Consider the following 18,214-nt stretch of genomic DNA (forward strand, 5'->3'; position numbering starts at 1 on the left):
TTTCTACATTGAGGGACAGATGTTTGACCAAATACCAGGGGAAGAGTGGTTCACTAATGCCCCTTTTGGGAAGGAAACTGCCATCCTTACCTGGTCTGGCCTACATGTGACTCCAGACCCACAGCAATGTGGCTGACTCATAACTGCCCTCTGGGCAATTAGGCTTGTTTAGTAAATGCTGATCCAGCCAGCGGTGCCCTCATCCCATGAATGAATATTTTAAAAAACATTCTTCAACATAATGCTGTGTGATCATTCACATCCAAGAAGAAAGAGAGCAATGTTTTAAGGTAACAAAGTGTGGAGCTGGATGAACACAGCAGGCCAAGCAGCATCTCAGGAGCACAAAAGCTGACGTTTCGGGCCTAGACCCTTCGTCAGAGAAGGGGATGGGGTGAGAGTTCTGGAATAAATAGGGAGAGACGGGGAGGCGGACCGAAGATGGAGAGAAAACAAGAGAGGTAGAGAGGAGAGTATAGGTGGGGAGGTAGGGAGGGGATAGGTCAGTCCAGGGAAGATGGACAGGTCAAGAAGGCGGGATGAGGTGATAGGTAGGAAATGGAGGTGCGGCTTGAGGTGGGAGGAAGGGATGGGTGAGAGGAAGAACAGGTTAGGGAGGCAGAGACAGGCTGGGCTGGTTTTGGGATGCAGTGGGGGGAGGGGAGGAGCTGGGCTGGTTTTGGGATGCAGTGGGGGGGAGGGGAAGAACTGGGCTGGTTTTGGGATGCAGTAGGGGAAGGGGAGATTTTGAAGCTTGTGAAGTCCACATTGATACCATTGGACTGCAGGGTTCCCAAGCGGAATATGCGTTGCTGTTCCTGCAACCTTCGGGTGGCATCCTTGTGGCACTGCAGGAGGCCCATGATGGACATGTCATCTGATGAATGGGAGGGGGAGTTGAAATGGTTCGCGACTGGGAGGTGCAGTTGTTTGTTGCGAACCAAGTGGAGGTGTTCTGCAAAGCGGTCCCCAAGCCTCCGCTTGGTTTCCCCAATGTAGAGCAATGTTTTAACTTTGGTTTTAGATTCATGTATCTTCACCTCAAGAGTCAAGGAGAATCAAATAAATATAACTGTAACATTGCAAACGTCAGAGGGAGATAAAGACACTGTCACTTCTCACTGCTGTACCCATCAGTCTTGAATACAGCCTCAAAATAAAAGAAATAAACACAGAGAACACTGGAGAAACTCAGCAGGTCTGGCAGCATCTGCGGAGAGAGAAACAGGGTAACATTTCAAGTCCGGTATGACTGTTTGGAAGTTTCTCCAACAATCTCCATGTTTCACTCAGATTTAAGGCAGAGTCATACCAGAATCAAAAGATTAAGTCTCTTTCTCTCTCCACAGATGCTGCCAGACCTACTGAGTTCCTCCAGTTTTGGCTGGTGCTGAATGGACAGGATCAAAACTGTTCAACTAGGAATGGAAGAATGTAAAAGGCAAGGTTTTCTTATTCACCGCTGTGTTACGGGTTGCTGGCTGGCCAGCACTTATTGTCCGTCTCCTGTTTCCCCCTTGAGAAAGCAATGGTGAGCTGTCTTCTTGAACCACTGCAGTCTATGTGCTGTAGGTTGACCCAAAATGCTGTTAGGGAAGGATGTCCAGAATTTTAACCCAGCGCCACTGAAGAATTAGTGATATATTTCCAAGTCACAATGGTGAGTGGCTTGGAGGGGAATTTGCAGATGATGGTGCTCCCATGTTCCTTCTGCCCTTCTCCTTCTAGATGGAAGTGGTCAGGATTTAGAAGGTGCTGTCTAACGAACCTTGGTGAATTAGACAGCACCTTCTTTTTTCTGTGTTTATGCCTAAATGAAGAAATACAAAATAAAAGGATAATTGAGCTAAATATTTCTGATGCTGGAAATCTGAAAATAAAAACAGAAAATGCTGAAGAAACTTCAGATGCATCGTACTGGGCTTGAAATGTTACCTCTGTTTCTCTGCCTCCACAGATGCTGCCAGACCTGCTGAGTTTCTCCAGCATTCTCTATGTTTCATTCAGATTTCCAGGCATGCACGGTATTTTGAGATAATAAAATGTGAGGCTGGATGAACACAGCAGGCCAAGCAGCATCTCAGGAGCACAAAAGCTGACGTTTCGGGCCTAGACCCTTCATCAGAGAGGGGGATGGGGGGAGGGAACTGGAATAAATAGGGAGAGAGGGGGAGGCGGACCGAAGATGGAGAGTAAAGAAGATAGGTGGAGAGGGTGTAGGTGGGGAGGTAGGGAGGGGATAGGTCAGTCCAGGGAAGACGGACAGGTCAAGGAGGTGGGATGAGGTTGGTAGGTAGCTGGGGGTGCGGCTTGGGGTGGGAGGAAGGGATGGGTGAGAGGAAGAACCGGTTAGGGAGGCAGAGACAGGTTGGACTGGTTTTGGGATGCAGTGGGTGGGGGGGAAGAGCTGGGCTGGTTGTGTGGTGCAGTGGGGGGAGGGGATGAACTGGGCTGGTTTAGGGATGCAGTGGGGGAAGGGGAGATTTTGAAACTGGTGAAGTCCACATTGATACCATTAGGCTGCAGGGTTCCCAGGCGGAATATGAGTTGCTGTTCCTGCAACCTTCGGGTGGCATCATTGTGGCAGTGCAGGAGGCCCATGATGGACATGTCATCAAGAGAATGGGAGGGGGAGTGGAAATGGTTTGCGACTGGGAGGTGCAGTTGTTTGTTGCGAACTGAGCGGAGGTGTTCTGCAAAGCGGTCCCCAAGCCTCCGCTTGGTTTCCCCAATGTAGAGAAAGCCGCACCGGGTACAGTGGATGCAGTATACCACATTGGCAGATGTGCAGGTGAACCTCTGCTTAATGTGGAATGTCATCTTGGGGCCTGGGATGGGGGTGAGGGAGGAGGTGTGGGGACAAGTGTAGCATTTCCTGCGGTTGCAGGGGAAGGTGCCGGGTGTGGTGGGGTTGGAGGGCAGTGTGGAGCGAACAAGGGAGTCACGGAGAGAGTGGTCTCTCCGGAAAGCAGACAGGGGTGGGGATGGAAAAATGTCTTGGGTGGTGGGGTCGGATTGTAAATGGTGGAAGTGTCGGAGGATAATGCGTTGTATCCGGAGGTTGGTGGGGTGGTGTGTGAGAACGAGGGGGATCCTCTTGGGGCGGTTGTGGCGGGGGCGGGGTGTGAGGGATGTGTCGCGGGAAATGCAGGAGACGCGGTCAAGGGCGTTCTCAATCACCGTGGGGGGGAAGTTGCGGTCCTTAAAGAACTTGGACATCTGGGATGTGCGGGAGTGGAATGTCTTATCGTGGGAGCAGATGCGGCGGAGGCGGAGGAATTGGGAATAGGGGATGGAATTTTTGCAGGAGGGTGGGTGGGAGGAGGTGTATTCTAGGTAGCTGTGGGAGTCGGTGGGCTTGAAATGGACATCAGTTACAAGCTGGTTGCCCGAGATGGAGACTGAGAGGTCCAGGAAGGTGAGGGATGTGCTGGAGATGGCCCAGGTGAACTGAAGGTTGGGGTGGAAGGTGTTGGTGAAGTGAATGAACTGTTCGAGCTCCTCTGGGGAGCAAGAGGCGGCGCCGATACAGTCATCAATGTACCGGAGGAAGAGGTGGGGTTTGGGGCCTGTGTAGGTGCGGAAGATGGACTGTTCCACGTAACCTACAAAGAGGCAGGCATAGCTGGGGCCCATGCGGGTGCCCATGGCCACCCCCTTAGTCTGTAGGAAGTGGGAGGAGTCAAAAGAGAAGTTGTTGAGTGTGAGGACGAGTTCCGCTAGGCGGATGAGAGTGTCGGTGGAGGGGGCCTGGTCGGGCCTGCGGGACAGGAAGAAGCGGAGGGCCTTGAGGCCATCTCCATGCGGAATGCAGGTGTACAGGGACTGGACGTCCATGGTGAATATGAGGTGTTGGGGGCCAGGGAATTGGAAGTCCTGGAGGAGGTGGAGGGCGTGGGTGGTGTCACGGACATAGTTGGGGAGTTCCTGGACCAAAGGGGAGAAAATGGAGTCCAGATAGGTGGAGATGAGTTCGGTGGGGCAGGAGCAGGCTGAGACGATGGGTCGACCAGGGCAGGCAGGTTTGTGGATTTTGGGAAGGAGATAGAAACGGGCCGTGCGGGGTTGGGGAACAATGAGGTTGGAGGCTGTGGGTGGGAGGTCCCCTGAGGTGATGAGGTCATGAATGGTGTTGGAGATGATGGTTTGGTGGTCGGGTGTGGGGTCATGATTGAGGAGGCGGTAGGAGGTGGTGTCGGAGAGTTGGCGTCTGGCCTCGGCGATGTAGAGGTCAGTACGCCATACTACCACTGCGCCACCCTTGTCTGCGGGTTTGATGGTGAGGTTGGGGTTGGAGCGGAGGGAGCGGAGGGCTGAATCATCATCTCCAACACCATTCATGACCTCATCACCTCAGGGGACCTCCCACCCACAGCCTCCAACCTCATTGTTCCCCAACCCCGCACGGCCCGTTTCTATCTCCTTCCCAAAATCCACAAACCTGCCTGCCCTGGTCGACCCATCGTCTCAGCCTGCTCCTGCCCCACCGAACTCATCTCCACCTATCTGGACTCCATTTTCTCCCCTTTGGTCCAGGAACTCCCCACCTATGTCCGTGACACCACCCACGCCCTCCACCTCCTCCAGGACTTCCAATTCCCTGGCCCCCAACACCTCATATTCACCATGGACGTCCAGTCCCTGTACACCTGCATTCCGCATGGAGATGGCCTCAAGGCCCTCCGCTTCTTCCTGTCCCGCAGGCCCGACCAGGCCCCCTCCACCGACACTCTCATCCGCCTAGCGGAACTCGTCCTCACACTCAACAACTTCTCTTTTGACTCCTCCCACTTCCTACAGACTAAGGGGGTGGCCATGGGCACCCGCATGGGCCCCAGCTATGCCTGCCTCTTTGTAGGTTACGTGGAACAGTCCATCTTCCGCACCTACACAGGCCCCAAACCCCACCTCTTCCTCCGGTACATTGATGACTGTATCGGCGCCGCCTCTTGCTCCCCAGAGGAGCTCGAACAGTTCATCCACTTCACCAACACCTTCCACCCCAACCTTCAGTTCACCTGGGCCATCTCCAGCACATCCCTCACCTTCCTGGACCTCTCAGTCTCCATCTCGGGCAACCAGCTTGTAACTGATGTCCATTTCAAGCCCACCGACTCCCACAGCTACCTAGAATACACCTCCTCCCACCCACCCTCCTGCAAAAATTCCATCCCCTATTCCCAATTCCTCCGCCTCCGCCGCATCTGCTCCCACGATAAGACATTCCACTCCCGCACATCCCAGATGTCCAAGTTCTTTAAGGACCGCAACTTCCCCCCCACGGTGATTGAGAACGCCCTTGACCGCGTCTCCTGCATTTCCCGCGACACATCCCTCACACCCCGCCCCCGCCACAACCGCCCCAAGAGGATCCCCCTCGTTCTCACACACCACCCCACCAACCTCCGGATACAACGCATTATCCTCCGACACTTCCGCCATTTACAATCCGACCCCACCACCCAAGACATTTTTCCATCCCCACCCCGTCTGCTTTCCGGAGAGACCACTCTTTCCGTGACTCCCTTGTTCGCTCCACACTGCCCTCCAACCCCACCACACCCGGCACCTTCCCCTGCAACCGCAGGAAATGCTACACTTGTCCCCACACCTCCTCCCTCACCCCCATCCCAGGCCCCAAGATGACATTCCACATTAAGCAGAGGTTCACCTGCACATCTGCCAATGTGGTATACTGCATCCACTGTACCCGGTGCGGCTTTCTCTACATTGGGGAAACCAAGCGGAGGCTTGGGGACCGCTTTGCAGAACACCTCCGCTCAGTTCGCAACAAACAACTGCACCTCCCAGTCGCGAACCATTTCCACTCCCCCTCCCATTCTCTTGATGACATGTCCATCATGGGCCTCCTGCACTGCCACAATGATGCCACCCGAAGGTTGCAGGAACAGCAACTCATATTCCGCCTGGGAACCCTGCAGCCATATGGTATCAATGTGGACTTCACCAGTTTCAAAATCTCCCCTTCCCCCACTGCATCCCTAAACCAGCCCAGTTCATCCCCTCCCCCCACTGCACCACACAACCAGCCCAGCTCTTCCCCCCCACCCACTGCATCCCAAAACCAGTCCAACCTGTCTCTGCCTCCCTAACCGGTTCTTCCTCTCACCCATCCCTTCCTCCCACCCCAAGCCGCACCCCCAGCTACCTACCAACCTCATCCCACCTCCTTGACCTGTCCGTCTTCCCTGGACTGACCTATCCCCTCCCTACCTCCCCACCTACACCCTCTCCACCTATCTTCTTTACTCTCCATCTTCGGTCCGCCTCCCCCTCTCTCCCTATTTATTCCAGTTCCCTCCCCCCATCCCCCTCTCTGATGAAGGGTCTCGGCCCGAAACGTCAGCTTTTGTGCTCCTGAGATGCTGCTTGGCCTGCTGTGTTCATCCAGCCTCACATTTTATTATCTTGGAATCTCCAGCATCTGCAGTTCCCATTATCTCTCATGCACGGTATTTTGCTTTGATTTAAAATAAAATAAATGCTTTTTAAAAACCTCCAACGTCTTTTCAAACAAGGTAATGTAAAAGTACTTTTGACGTTCTTTTGGATAAGGGAATATTCAGCTGGTCAATGCTGATGGGTTGTTCAATCTGATCTCACCCTTCCTGCACTCTTTGAACATGAGACAGTTTTAAAAGCAATGGGTTACTTGCTTACGTTTTCATTGTTCAACCGACGAATCTGATCCTTGAGTGCGTCGACTTTCTCGTTTGTATCTTTGGTTCCCATTGCTTCAGCCGACCAATGTTGCAATGCCAGGATTTGTGCTCGGTACTGGGTCACCAGTGACTGAAATCAATGGGAGAACAGAGTGAAAGCAAGTGCACACCCTTTAACACACACCAGCCAGGGTAAACTCACAGGTGTGTCTGGGAGCATTGTGACTGTTGCTACAAACACTTTGTTGCTACTATTTCTCTTGCTACTCTGACTGAAGACAAGCCAAAAAATCACTCAACATCAGGTTATAGTCCAACAGTTTTATCTGAAAATGAAGCTCAGCTCATTCCTCAAGTGTAGTGTGAGAGAGAGGATATAAGACACAGCATTGATGCTGCTTGGCCTGCTGTGTTCATCCAGCTCCACACTTTGTTATCTCAGATTCTCCAGCATCTGCAGTTCCTATCAACTCTGAAGGTAACAACCCTTTTCTGATGAAGGGTCTAAGCACGAAATGTCAGCTTTTGTGCTCCTTTCATCCAGCTCCACATTTTGTTATCTACGTAACAACCCTAAAACTGGCTGCCTCTTGATGAACCTTTAATCAGTTACAAAAGAGACTACTAGTTAAAATGCAATATCCAGATTTCTTTCCAGTCATTGTCACGAGATAATTAAGGGTTTTATCAATGTATGCAAGAGGTGATATCTCAGGCCAGACAATGCATTTTTGGTGTGAAGTCTTTCTTACAATCTGTCCATGTTTTAAACTAGGGTCAGGTTTTTTTAAGCAAAACAGAATGTGTCTCCAAATACACAAACATCTTGGATGAAATAATTCATGTGTGTGTGTGTGTGTGTGTGTGTGTGTGTGTGTGTGTGTGTGTGTGTGTGTGTGTGTGTGTGTGTGTGTGTGTGTGTGTGTGTGTGTATATGTGTGTGTGTGTGATGCAGGTACAGTTACAACATTTAAAATCCACTTGGATAGGTACATGAATAGGAAAAGTGGGATATGGGTCAGGAGCACGCAAGTGGGACTAGTTCAAAAACTGAAGTTGCTGAAAAAGCTCAGAAAATTTGGCAGGACCCGTGAAAAACAGATCAGAATTAATGATTCAGGTCCAGTGAGGAAGGGTCACCAGACCTGAAATGTTAACTGTGTTCTTGTTTTCTTCACAGACGCTGCCAGACCGACTGAGCTTTTCCAGCAACTTCTGTTTTTGTTCCTGATTTACAGTATCCACAGTTCTTTCAGTTTTTATTTGGGACTAGTTCAGTTTGGGAAGCTTGGTCAGCACGGATGAGTTGGACCGAAGTGACTGTTTCCTCGCTGTATGAGTCCATGACACCGTTTTCCTGCTTGGTCTAACTCTCTAAATATCACCCAGGGAACCCTGGCTTTGATTGTCCTCGCTTTCCCCTTTGTGGGTCAAATCTTAACAACTCCCTCCTCACTGTCCCATCCTTCATCAGACAATATGGCAAATCCCAAACTTCTCTGTCTGATTCCAAACACATCACACCCCTTGATAACAAAGTGTCGAGCTGGATGAACACAGCAGGCCAAGCAGCATCAGTGGAGAAGGAAAGCTGACGTTTCGGACCGAGACCCTTCATCAGAAAAGGGATTCTCCAGCATCTGCAGTTCCTATTATCTCTCACATCACACCCCTTTTTTATTTTTCTCTGACCTCATACAAACACTCTTTTATTCAGCATATGCTGCACCCTGCTGCAATGAAAGCGAAAGCTGGTATGGATTAAATTCCAGTCACTCACCTTATGCCTTTGTACAAAGTCAAATCAACCTCTACCCCCATCCACCCACCCCAATCATTCTAAAGGTTTTCGTGATGAATTGCAGTAACAAGGAAAAATGGCAGTGCAGAGATGGCCAATAGAGATGATTATGTGGTTAAATGGCACCACCTTCTGGATACTGCATTGTATAATACAACAGAAAATGAGACGTTTGGCAATTCACAGAATTATTATTGGGGCAGATGAAGGCCATTCAGCCCATCATAGAACATAGAACATAGAACATAGAACAGTACAGCACAGAACAGGCCCTTCAGCCCACGATGTTGTGCCGACCATTGATCCCCATGTATGCACCCTCAAATTTCTGTGACCATATGCATGTCCAGCAGTCTCTTAAATGTCCCCAATGACGTTGCTTCCACAACTGCTGCTGGCAACGCATTCCATGCTCCAGCTTCTTCAATCTCTTCACGTAACTGATGTTTCTCATCCCTGGGACCATTGCTGGGTAAACTGCTTCTGCGCTCTGTCCAATGCTTGCACATCACGTGGCATCCTGAACCGTACACAGCTAAGGTCTAACACATTACTTATATAAGCTCAATGCCATCTCCTTTCTTTTGTGCTCCATGCCCCTAATAATACAATGAAAACACCTTACTGTTTCTGCGACCTGTCTGAGCACTTTCAATGATCATTTGCATGCAGGTCCCTCTGTTCCTGCACCCCTTTTGAATTGCATCCCTTACTCTATATCGTCTTCCTGCCCTGGTTAATCTGCAGTGGAGACAAGGACGAGGTGGTGGGCAAGGTTTTAACAAGCTTTGCCCAAATGCACACCTTCACCTCGATAGCTAGAGAGTGTATTATCCAGCCTAAGAGTTGGAGAGTCACTGGCCATCATTTTCCTGCTGCTTCGTTGGTGGGAGAAGTCAAAGACGGGAGGAGATGCATCTGTATCCCCAAACTGGTCCACAGAGAGAAAGAGAGGGAGAGAGAGAGAGGGTCAGTGCAGATGTGTTGGGCCAAATGGTCTCTGTCTGCGCTGTAGGGGTTCTATGAGAGCAAGAACCTCTTCAGATTGGCAGGAGATGTTTCCCATCGCATACCTCAACAAAGTTGTCATTCAGTACAGGGAAGTTCTTCACTTGAGTGAGGGTGGAACACGTTCTTAAGATTGCAGCCAGCTGCTGGGTTTCTGGCTCCGGGCGTAGGCAACAAATGACCCGAGTTTTACAGTTGCCTCCAAAAGCATCTTGTGTCAGCTGAGTCAATTTGGATTCACTGTAATATGAAATGATAGAATTAACGTCGAGGTCTCAGTGAAAGAGTCACATTGCATACTCAGGTGGCAACCTCATGACTGTTGACACAACCACAACACAACAGACAACAAACTTCAGGCTCAAGGTGCTGAGGACTCCATTGGCGTATCATGGGAGAGATTCTAGGCCAGCACCCACCAGATATTTTTCCGCTGTGACCCCATGTTAAAGCTTTATGGATAAAAATGGAATTGCGGATAGATGTAAAGCTACAGAGATAACAAGGTGTAGAGCTGGATGAACACAGCAGGCCAAGCAGCATCAGAGGAGCGGGAAAGCTGACATTTTGGGCCTAGACCCATCTTCAGCCTTCCTGCTCCTCTGATGCCTCTTGGCCTGCTGTGTTCATCCAGCTCTATACTTTGTTATTTCAAATTCTCCAGCATCTGCAGTTCCTACCAACTATGGAAAGCTACGGAGCTGTGTTTTGGTGTTTTCAGACTTCAAAATGCGAGGTAGAAGTTGCTGAAAGTGACTGTGTTACCAAGCATTTTCAGGACTAATTGGCATCAGGGTTTTTTTTTAATATTCATTCACAGGATGTGGGCATCGCTGCTGAGCCAACATTTATTGCTTAATTTCCTTAACTTCCCGGAGTCAAGTTTAGAGTCAGCCACATTACTGTGGATCTGGAGTCACATGCAGGCCAGATCAGGTAAGGATGGCAGATTTCCTTCCCTAAAGGGCCACTACAGAACGAGATGGGACTATCCAACATGGTCATCATTAGATTCTTAATTCCATATTTTTTCTATTGAATTCATCTGCAATGGTGGGATTCGAATCCACGTCCCCAGAACATTACATGGGTCTCTGGATTAATAGTCCAGCAATAGTTAGCCAGGCCACAGAGGTCATTGGATAATGGCCATGTCCACCGTTAAATTTAATTTTTTGAGGGCCATTCAATCCCAGGACTGTCAATTCCGAGACTCCCCTCCCAAAGCTGGCTCAGAATCTGTGACCCCTTCCCCAAAAGCCCAGCCCAGTCCATTCTAGACAAATAGCATTAAACTCTGAGGCCCAATACCGCAATCCAGTAACATATCAGATGTAGCCTCAGCTATTGTTGATATTATATATCTCAGAGGAAGATAGACACTTGCATTGTGTTGTGTCATGTGACTCAAACATATCCAATTCCCCAATAATGCTTTGGGATTTGTGGACCGCTGGTGGTGAGGAAATGTGAAAAGGAAATTTAAAAGGACTGGGATGTCAAAGGATGGTGTGTTCGTCACCGCCCCACACTCTCTCCTATTTTACCAGTCATGGGGGAGATGGTATCTGATGACCCCTCTCTCACCCTGAGGGCGAAATTCAACCGAAGAGCCAACATGGATGGCCTGTTTAGGGCCTGATTCTACTAGATCTGGTGGTGGATGGGCACTTTGTCACTCAGGGAGACCTCCCTCATGGTATATACCCTGAAGACCTCCTTATAGGCTCAGGGTGGTCGGGTTTTGAGATCCCTCCTGGCTAGGCATACTGTAGCTTGAGAGGCAAATCTCTCTCTCTCTCTCTCTCTGCAGCAATGATCGCACCCACCCACCCCAACCAACAGAAAGACCACATGAACAATTCCCTGCCTCCATCACCAATACCTGCCTGACTGGCCCTGTTGAGGCCCAACTCCACTTCCCTCCATTCTCGGACCTCCCTCATTGATGCTGGCTGCTGTCGGCTGCAATCCCAGCAGTGACCACCACGTTGAGTGGCCCTACTGAGACTGAAGACCCACCAGCCCTCGCAGTGGCCAGCAGCCTCTTAAAGGTGAGGTTCTTTGGTTTTAGAGGGCGTTTCACCCTGGCCCGAGTTTTTCAGATGATGGATACAGCCAGCACATCTCCATCAAATTAGAATCAGGCTAATAAATTACAACCCAAGCATTATTCCCATTGCTATGTTAGTGGAGGAAGTGACCATTTGTGAATCATGTGTTTGTGGGACATAATAGCCATTTCAAAGTTAAGTAGCAGTTAATATTGATCCAACTTTAGTAGAACAAAGTGAACCCACTGTTGATGTCTTTCCATACCTGTTAAGTTGGACTATCTAATAAGTAAATATTAAGCAGCAATCTGAGTCGAACGAGGACATAACAACAACAATATCATTCATTCCTCAGACTTTTTACATAGTTATTCCATGATATCATGCCCCCCCACCCAACAGACACTTCCAGCCACTCTCTGTCCTTACCCGTAGTTAATAACTCTGTCTGGATAGGGGGAGTTAGCCAGATTACTCACGACTTGAGTGAACACGAGAAGTGACTTGTTGAGCAAGGAGCCTTGTTGAATGTGTAAGACATTCTTATCCTCTATGAGCTTCTCTGCTCCTGGTAGATCAATGATCTGCAGGCTTGACTTGGTTGGGTGCAGCTCATTACGGTCCTGCTGCAGTAGTTATAACCAAATATACATTGAAAGTGTCAGACAAAATAGAAGTGAATGAATTTTGTGGTTAGATGATATCTGTGAAGGGTTTTTACAAGAAGGGCTGACTTCACAGATCAACAGGAACATTAGTATTTAAAGAAAAGTCAAAGGCTTCCAGCAATACATTGTGTCACGTGCCCCCTCAAAGGATCAGGCTAAGATTGAGACATGACAGTGAAGCAACAAGACCTGAGAGTAGTGAGTAACTGGTGTCATTTTAACTGCCTGTACCACCCTCCTGGTTCCCGCCAGGATTGGAGTAATGGTTGGAGGGTAGGCTGGAAAGAACAGACAAAATGGCCTTCATGGAGATGACTGAGACCAGAAACTGAGGTTTTCTGGCTGCTCTCCAACATTACAAACTGGTGTGAAATTGTGTGTGGCCTTGAAAGAGGGGAATGAGATCCAGCCAGAGCTGTGTATTAGATATTCTCAAGCGCACACCTTTTGGCTTCAAGGGACCCAGAATGGAGACATTGCTGAATAAACACTCATGTTGCCAAAGCTTTTCATCTGGCACTCACAGGACAAATGCAAGAATGCCAAATTTGTAATTATCTCAACAATTTATATAATAGAGCAAAAGGGTGCTAATTAGATAAAAAAAAACAAAAGAACTGGGGATGCTGTAAATCAGAGACAAAAATAGAAATTGCTGGAAAAGCTCAGCAGGTCTGGGAGCATCTCTGGAGAGAAATCATAGTTTATGTTTTGGGTTAAGTGACTTTTCTCGGAACTGATTAGTTAACAAGTTAATGCTGATCGGAGGAGGTAATGTCACTGGGCTAGTAATTCAGAAGCCCAGAATAAGATATTCTGATGACATTGGTGCCAATTCCACCATGGCACATAGATAATTTAATAACATTTAGAATTAATATTCATTCAGGCAATAGTGCTGTCATTCCATAAATTTTATTCATCAAATGTCCGTCATTCTTGAGAAAATCTTGAGAGAAAGTTTGCTTTATTGGGCAGTACTGCGGCTCAGTGGGTAGCGCTTACAGCACCAGGGACCCAGGTTTGATTCCAGCCTCAGGCAACTATCTGCGTGGAGTTTGCACATTCTCCCCACGTCTGCGTGGGTTTTCTTTAGGTGCTCCAGGTTCCTCTCACAGGCCAAAGGTGTGCAGGTTAGGTGGATCGGCCCTGGGAAACACAGGGTTATAGGGATAGGATGGGTCTGGGTGGGGTGTTCTTTTGGGGGGAGGGGTCAGTGTGGATTCAATGGGCCAAATGGCCTGCTTCCACAATGTAGGGATCCTACAATTATACTTTGTTGGAAACATGTCTTCCAAAATGGGCTGGTTAGAGCAATGTTACCAATATAACTATTATTATGAAATAAACTGAGCACTCAACAATTTCCCTCATATTCAGTTTTGACATCCTTGTCATGAGGAAAAAGTTCTCTTTTATGATGCTTATCTTCCAAGTGATTGGTTGATTGAATAAAGCAGCATCTTCCTTTGTTGGCCTGTGATAGGCACTCAGTCAGCCCAGACTTTCAACAAAATGGCTGCTCATGGATGTGACTGAATGATTGGGCAACATTTGTTCAAGAATTCTGACTGGGCTGGTCATAATCCGAACAATTTAACCAATTTAAAATAATTGTAACATGTATTATTTACATTAGCTCACGTAAACAAATATTCACACACAGGGACCCTTTCTCTGAAAAATGAAAGTAATATGTTCGAGATAACGGGAACTGCAGATGCTGGAGAATCCGAGATAACAAAGTGTGGAGCTGGATGAACACAGCAGGCCAAGCAGCATCTCAGGAGCACAAAAGCTGACGTTTCGGGCCTAGACCCTTCATCAGAAGAGCTGACGACAGTTGGAGGTGAAGGGATCGAGGGAGGGTAGGAGGCCTGGTGGGCCTGAAACGTCAGCTTTTGTGCTCCTAAGATGCTGCTTGGCCTGCTGTGTTCATCCAGCTCCACACTTTGTTATCTCGAAAGTAATATGTTCATGCCTTTCAATTTGCTCAATTATTTGTAGTTTCCCGTTGCTTTCTTTGTGACAATGGCTCAGATAATTTCCTTTTATTCTCGTATGTGATGCTGACATGGCTAGCAAAGCTTCCATTTGTTTCTCCATCTCTAGCTCCAGAGGATAATTTAGAGTCAACCACATTGCCGTGGGTCTGGAGTCACCTTTCGGCCAGCACAAATAATAATGGCAGACTTCCTTCCCGAAAGGCCAGGAGTGAACCAGAGGAGTTTTTACGCCAATCGACCATGATTATGTGGTCACCATTAGACATGACCGATTGTTTTATACTGATTAAATTGTTAGCGTTGCAATTAGCATAATTACAACTGTTCAGCAAGTCTTGCCCAATCATTCTATTGTGCGCAAGAGCAGACATTTTGTTTAGTGAGTTTTAATTGTGGGGTGACTGAGTATGGCCCATGCACCATCTGTCGGAAAACGAAGTGAGGAAGTTTTTTTATCATTCGATCAAACAATAGGAAGATGCGTTGATATAAGAGAGATGGAAGGTTAAGATTTTTTGCTCATGATAGGGGCATCAAGAATGAACGTGAGAGAAACAGAGGAACAGAGAGAAACATTACAATAGCTATATTTTCTCCTTCCTTCTTGTTACCCCATTTTGAAAGGGACATTTCCTGCAAAGTATAAAGGTGTATTATGCAACTGTATGTTTTCCCATTGGCTAATGGACAATTGGTGAATGACTTATGTGGAAAATGACAGCACCATTGCTCGATGGATCATGAGGGGAAGTTCTTCTGCTTCAGGCATTGTATCTGATATATCCTTGTGAAGGCAGTAAATTTGGCATCTCACCACCAGTAGGTTCAGTTGAGTGATAACAGTGGCTTGGCTTTCTGCTGGTCCAAAATCCACATTTGCTCCTGTGCGCCGTGCCCAACCTTGGTGGAAGATAGATATTGCATCAGCTGCTGAAGAGGCAGTGACACGGTTTAATCCCTGAAAACCAACAGATGGCAACATTCAGTGGTGTGTCACCAAATGAAACATAAATAACTCAGTACTAGGGCTACAGGAAGGATGTTCTGAAACTTGAAAAGGTTCAGAAAAGATTGACAAGGATTTTGCCAGGGCTGGAGAGTTTGAGCTTATAAAAGAGAGACTGAATAAACTGGGGCTATTTTCAGTGAACCATCAGAAGCTGAGGGGTGACCTTATGGAGACTTATAAAATCATGAAGGGCATGGATAGGGTCCAAGGTCCTCTTGTTGTCCAAAGCAGAGGGCATAGGTTTAAAGTGAGAGGGCCAACTTTTTCATGCAGAGAGTGGTGCATGAGTGGAATAAGATGCCAGAGGAAGTGGTGGAAGTTGGTATAATGGCAACATTTATGAAGTATCTGGATGGGTATATGAATAGGAAGAGTTTAGAGGAATATGGGTCAAATGCTGGCAAATGGGACGAGATTAATTTAGGATATCTGGTCGGCATGGATGAGTTGGACTGAAGGGTCTGTTTTGATACTGTACAACTCTATGACTCTGTGACTCATTTACAAACAGAAACAGAGAAAAGGTAAAACTCAATTGTTAATTATGCCCCATGCCCACACCCCTGCCTCAAAATTCAATCAATGAGAACCCAATAAGTACAGTTCCAGTTTAGTGCTTTATATGTTAAATGTAAGATACACTAACATTATTGGTTCACCCCTCCACCTTCCCTTCCCTTGAGGAAGAAAAACAAGCACAGAATTATTACAGGAAGGAGGCCATTCTGCCCATCATGTCAACACTTGCTCTCTGAATGACTGTGCAATGACCTTAGTGCCCTTCTCCTACCTTCTTCCTTAAGTCTGCACATTATTTATATTTAAATAATCATCCAATGCCTGCTTGAATAACTCAAATGAGCCTGTTTCCACTGCACTTCCAAGCAATATGTTCCAGGCATGCAACACAGGTTGTGGGAAAAGAATTGTCACATTGCATCTACTTCTTTTGTACATTACTTTGGACCAGGAAATTCTCATTGTTAATCGCTCTTTTTTAACAGCCTCTCACTGAGTTCAGCCTTTCCAAGTAAGTGCTTTCAGCCCCGAGCCTCTTTGCCTCTTTTTCTGATGCATTGCCCTCTCAATCGTAGGAAGAGGGTTAAATCTTATTGTGAACAGTGATGCCTGCCAATGTCAACACACTCTCGAAACTAGAACTGGTTCAAGGAATGCTGGCTCCTGTCTATTTATGTCTATAGTGTAACTGGTTAATAACCATTCCATTCACCAGCACAAGCTCATGGCAACCTCTCTCTACAACCTCAGCATGTTCTCACTGCAAGAAAACCATTTATACAACCACCTTTTTAATTGTCAGTGGTTACAACCCATAGATCTGGAATAATTATCCTGTGTTCAAAAAGTTTGTGAATTGGAAATCAGTTCACTTGTCTTCCAAATAGCCTTGAACGTCACCCTGAACATTAAACTACATTGACATTGGATGCATAGATGGGGGGCATTAATACCAGCATGATCAGATGGGCTGAACAGCCAGTTTCTACTCTGTACTACTACATAACTTATGATCTAGTCAGTAGAGTTTTTGATGTATATTTTGTGTGGATACTGTCCACATTGAGAACTTGTAACAGTTAAGTAGATACATACTGTTGATATTTTGCATTTAATAGTATGTTACAGATTTAAAGGAAAGAAGCATTAGCAATATAAGAAAAGAACTTCATGCAGCGAGCAGTCAAGCTCTGGAATGCACTGCCTCAGTGTGTGTGATGCAGGAAGGTTCAATAATGGGTTCAAAAGGAATTGAGACTGTTCTCTGAACCTGCAGGATTGTGGAGAAGAGAACAAGAGAATGGCACCAAGTGAAGAGTGAGGCTGGATGAACACAGCAGGCCAAGCAGCACCTTAGGAGCACAAAAGATGACACTTCGGGCCTAGACCCTTCATCAGAAAAGGGGGATGGGAAGAGGATTCTGAAATAAATAGGGAGAGATGGGGAGGCGGATCAAAGACGCATAGAGGAGAAGATAGATGGAAAGGAGATAGACAAGTTAAAGGGGCAGGGTTGGAGCCTTTAGGGGTGAGTGTAGATGGGGAGGTAGGGAGGGGATAGGTCAGTCTGGAGAGGATGGACAGCTCAAGGGGACAGGATGAGGTTAGTAGGTAGGGAATGGAGGTGCAGCTTGGGGTGGGAGGAAGGGATGGGTGAGAGGAAGAACAGGTTAGGGAGGCGGGGACAAGCTGGGCTGGTTTTGGGAAGCAGTGGGGGGAGGGGAGATTTTGAAGGTTGTGAAGTCCACATTGATACCATTGGGCTTCAGGGTTCCCAAGCAGAATATGAGTTGCTGTTCCTGCAACCTTCGGGTGGCATCATTGTGGCACTGCAGGAGGCCCAGGATGGACATGTCATGTAAGGAATGGGAGAGGGAGTTGAAATGGTCCGCGACTGGGAGGTGCAGTTGTTTATTGCAAACCGAGCGGAGGTGTTCTGCAAAGCGGCCCCCAAGCCTCCACTTGGTTTCCCCAATGTAGAAGAGGCCACAACGGGTACAATGGATGCAGTATACCACATTGGCAGATGTGCAGGTGAACATCTGCTTGATGTGGAAAGTCTTCTTGGGGCCTGAGATGGGAGTGAGGGAGGAGGTGTGGGGGCAAGTGTAGGACTTCCTGCGGTTGCAGGGGAAAGTGCCAGGTGTGGTGGGGTTGGAGGAGAGTGTGGAGCGGACAAGGGAGTCACGGAGAGAGTAGTCCTTCCAGAAAGCAGACAAGGGTGGGGATGGAAAAATGTCTTTGGTGCTGCGGTTGGATTGTAGATGGTGGAAGTGTCGGAGGATGAAGCGTTGGATCCGGAGGTTGGTGGGGTGGTGTGTGAGGACAAGGGGGATTCTCTTTAGGTGGTTATTGCAGGGACAAGGAACCATTTCAACTCCCCCTCCCATTCCCTACATGACATGTCCATCCTGAGCCTCCTGCAGTGCCACAACGATGCCACCCAAAGGTTGCAGGAACAGCAAC

At 47.9% G+C, this 18,214-nt stretch overlaps 1 protein-coding gene across 2 annotated transcripts in view; it reads right to left on the bottom strand.

Moving 5' to 3' along the window:
• Positions 1-18,214, bottom strand: part of ccdc78 (coiled-coil domain containing 78) — an 81,480-nt gene that overhangs the window by 44,211 nt on the left and 19,055 nt on the right. For both annotated transcript variants that reach the window (XM_059654117.1, XM_059654118.1), the window contains 4 exons: positions 15,035-15,178; positions 11,976-12,172; positions 9,558-9,732; positions 6,682-6,813 (listed from right to left, as the gene is read on the bottom strand). In XM_059654117.1, coding sequence (XP_059510100.1) covers positions 6,682-6,813; positions 9,558-9,732; positions 11,976-12,172; positions 15,035-15,178 — 648 coding nt within the window. The remainder of the gene's footprint in view (positions 1-6,681; positions 6,814-9,557; positions 9,733-11,975; positions 12,173-15,034; positions 15,179-18,214) is intronic.

This window comes from Stegostoma tigrinum, chromosome 23 (genome assembly GCF_030684315.1).
Source record: "Stegostoma tigrinum isolate sSteTig4 chromosome 23, sSteTig4.hap1, whole genome shotgun sequence".
NCBI classification, from domain to species: Eukaryota; Metazoa; Chordata; class Chondrichthyes; order Orectolobiformes; family Stegostomatidae; genus Stegostoma; species Stegostoma tigrinum.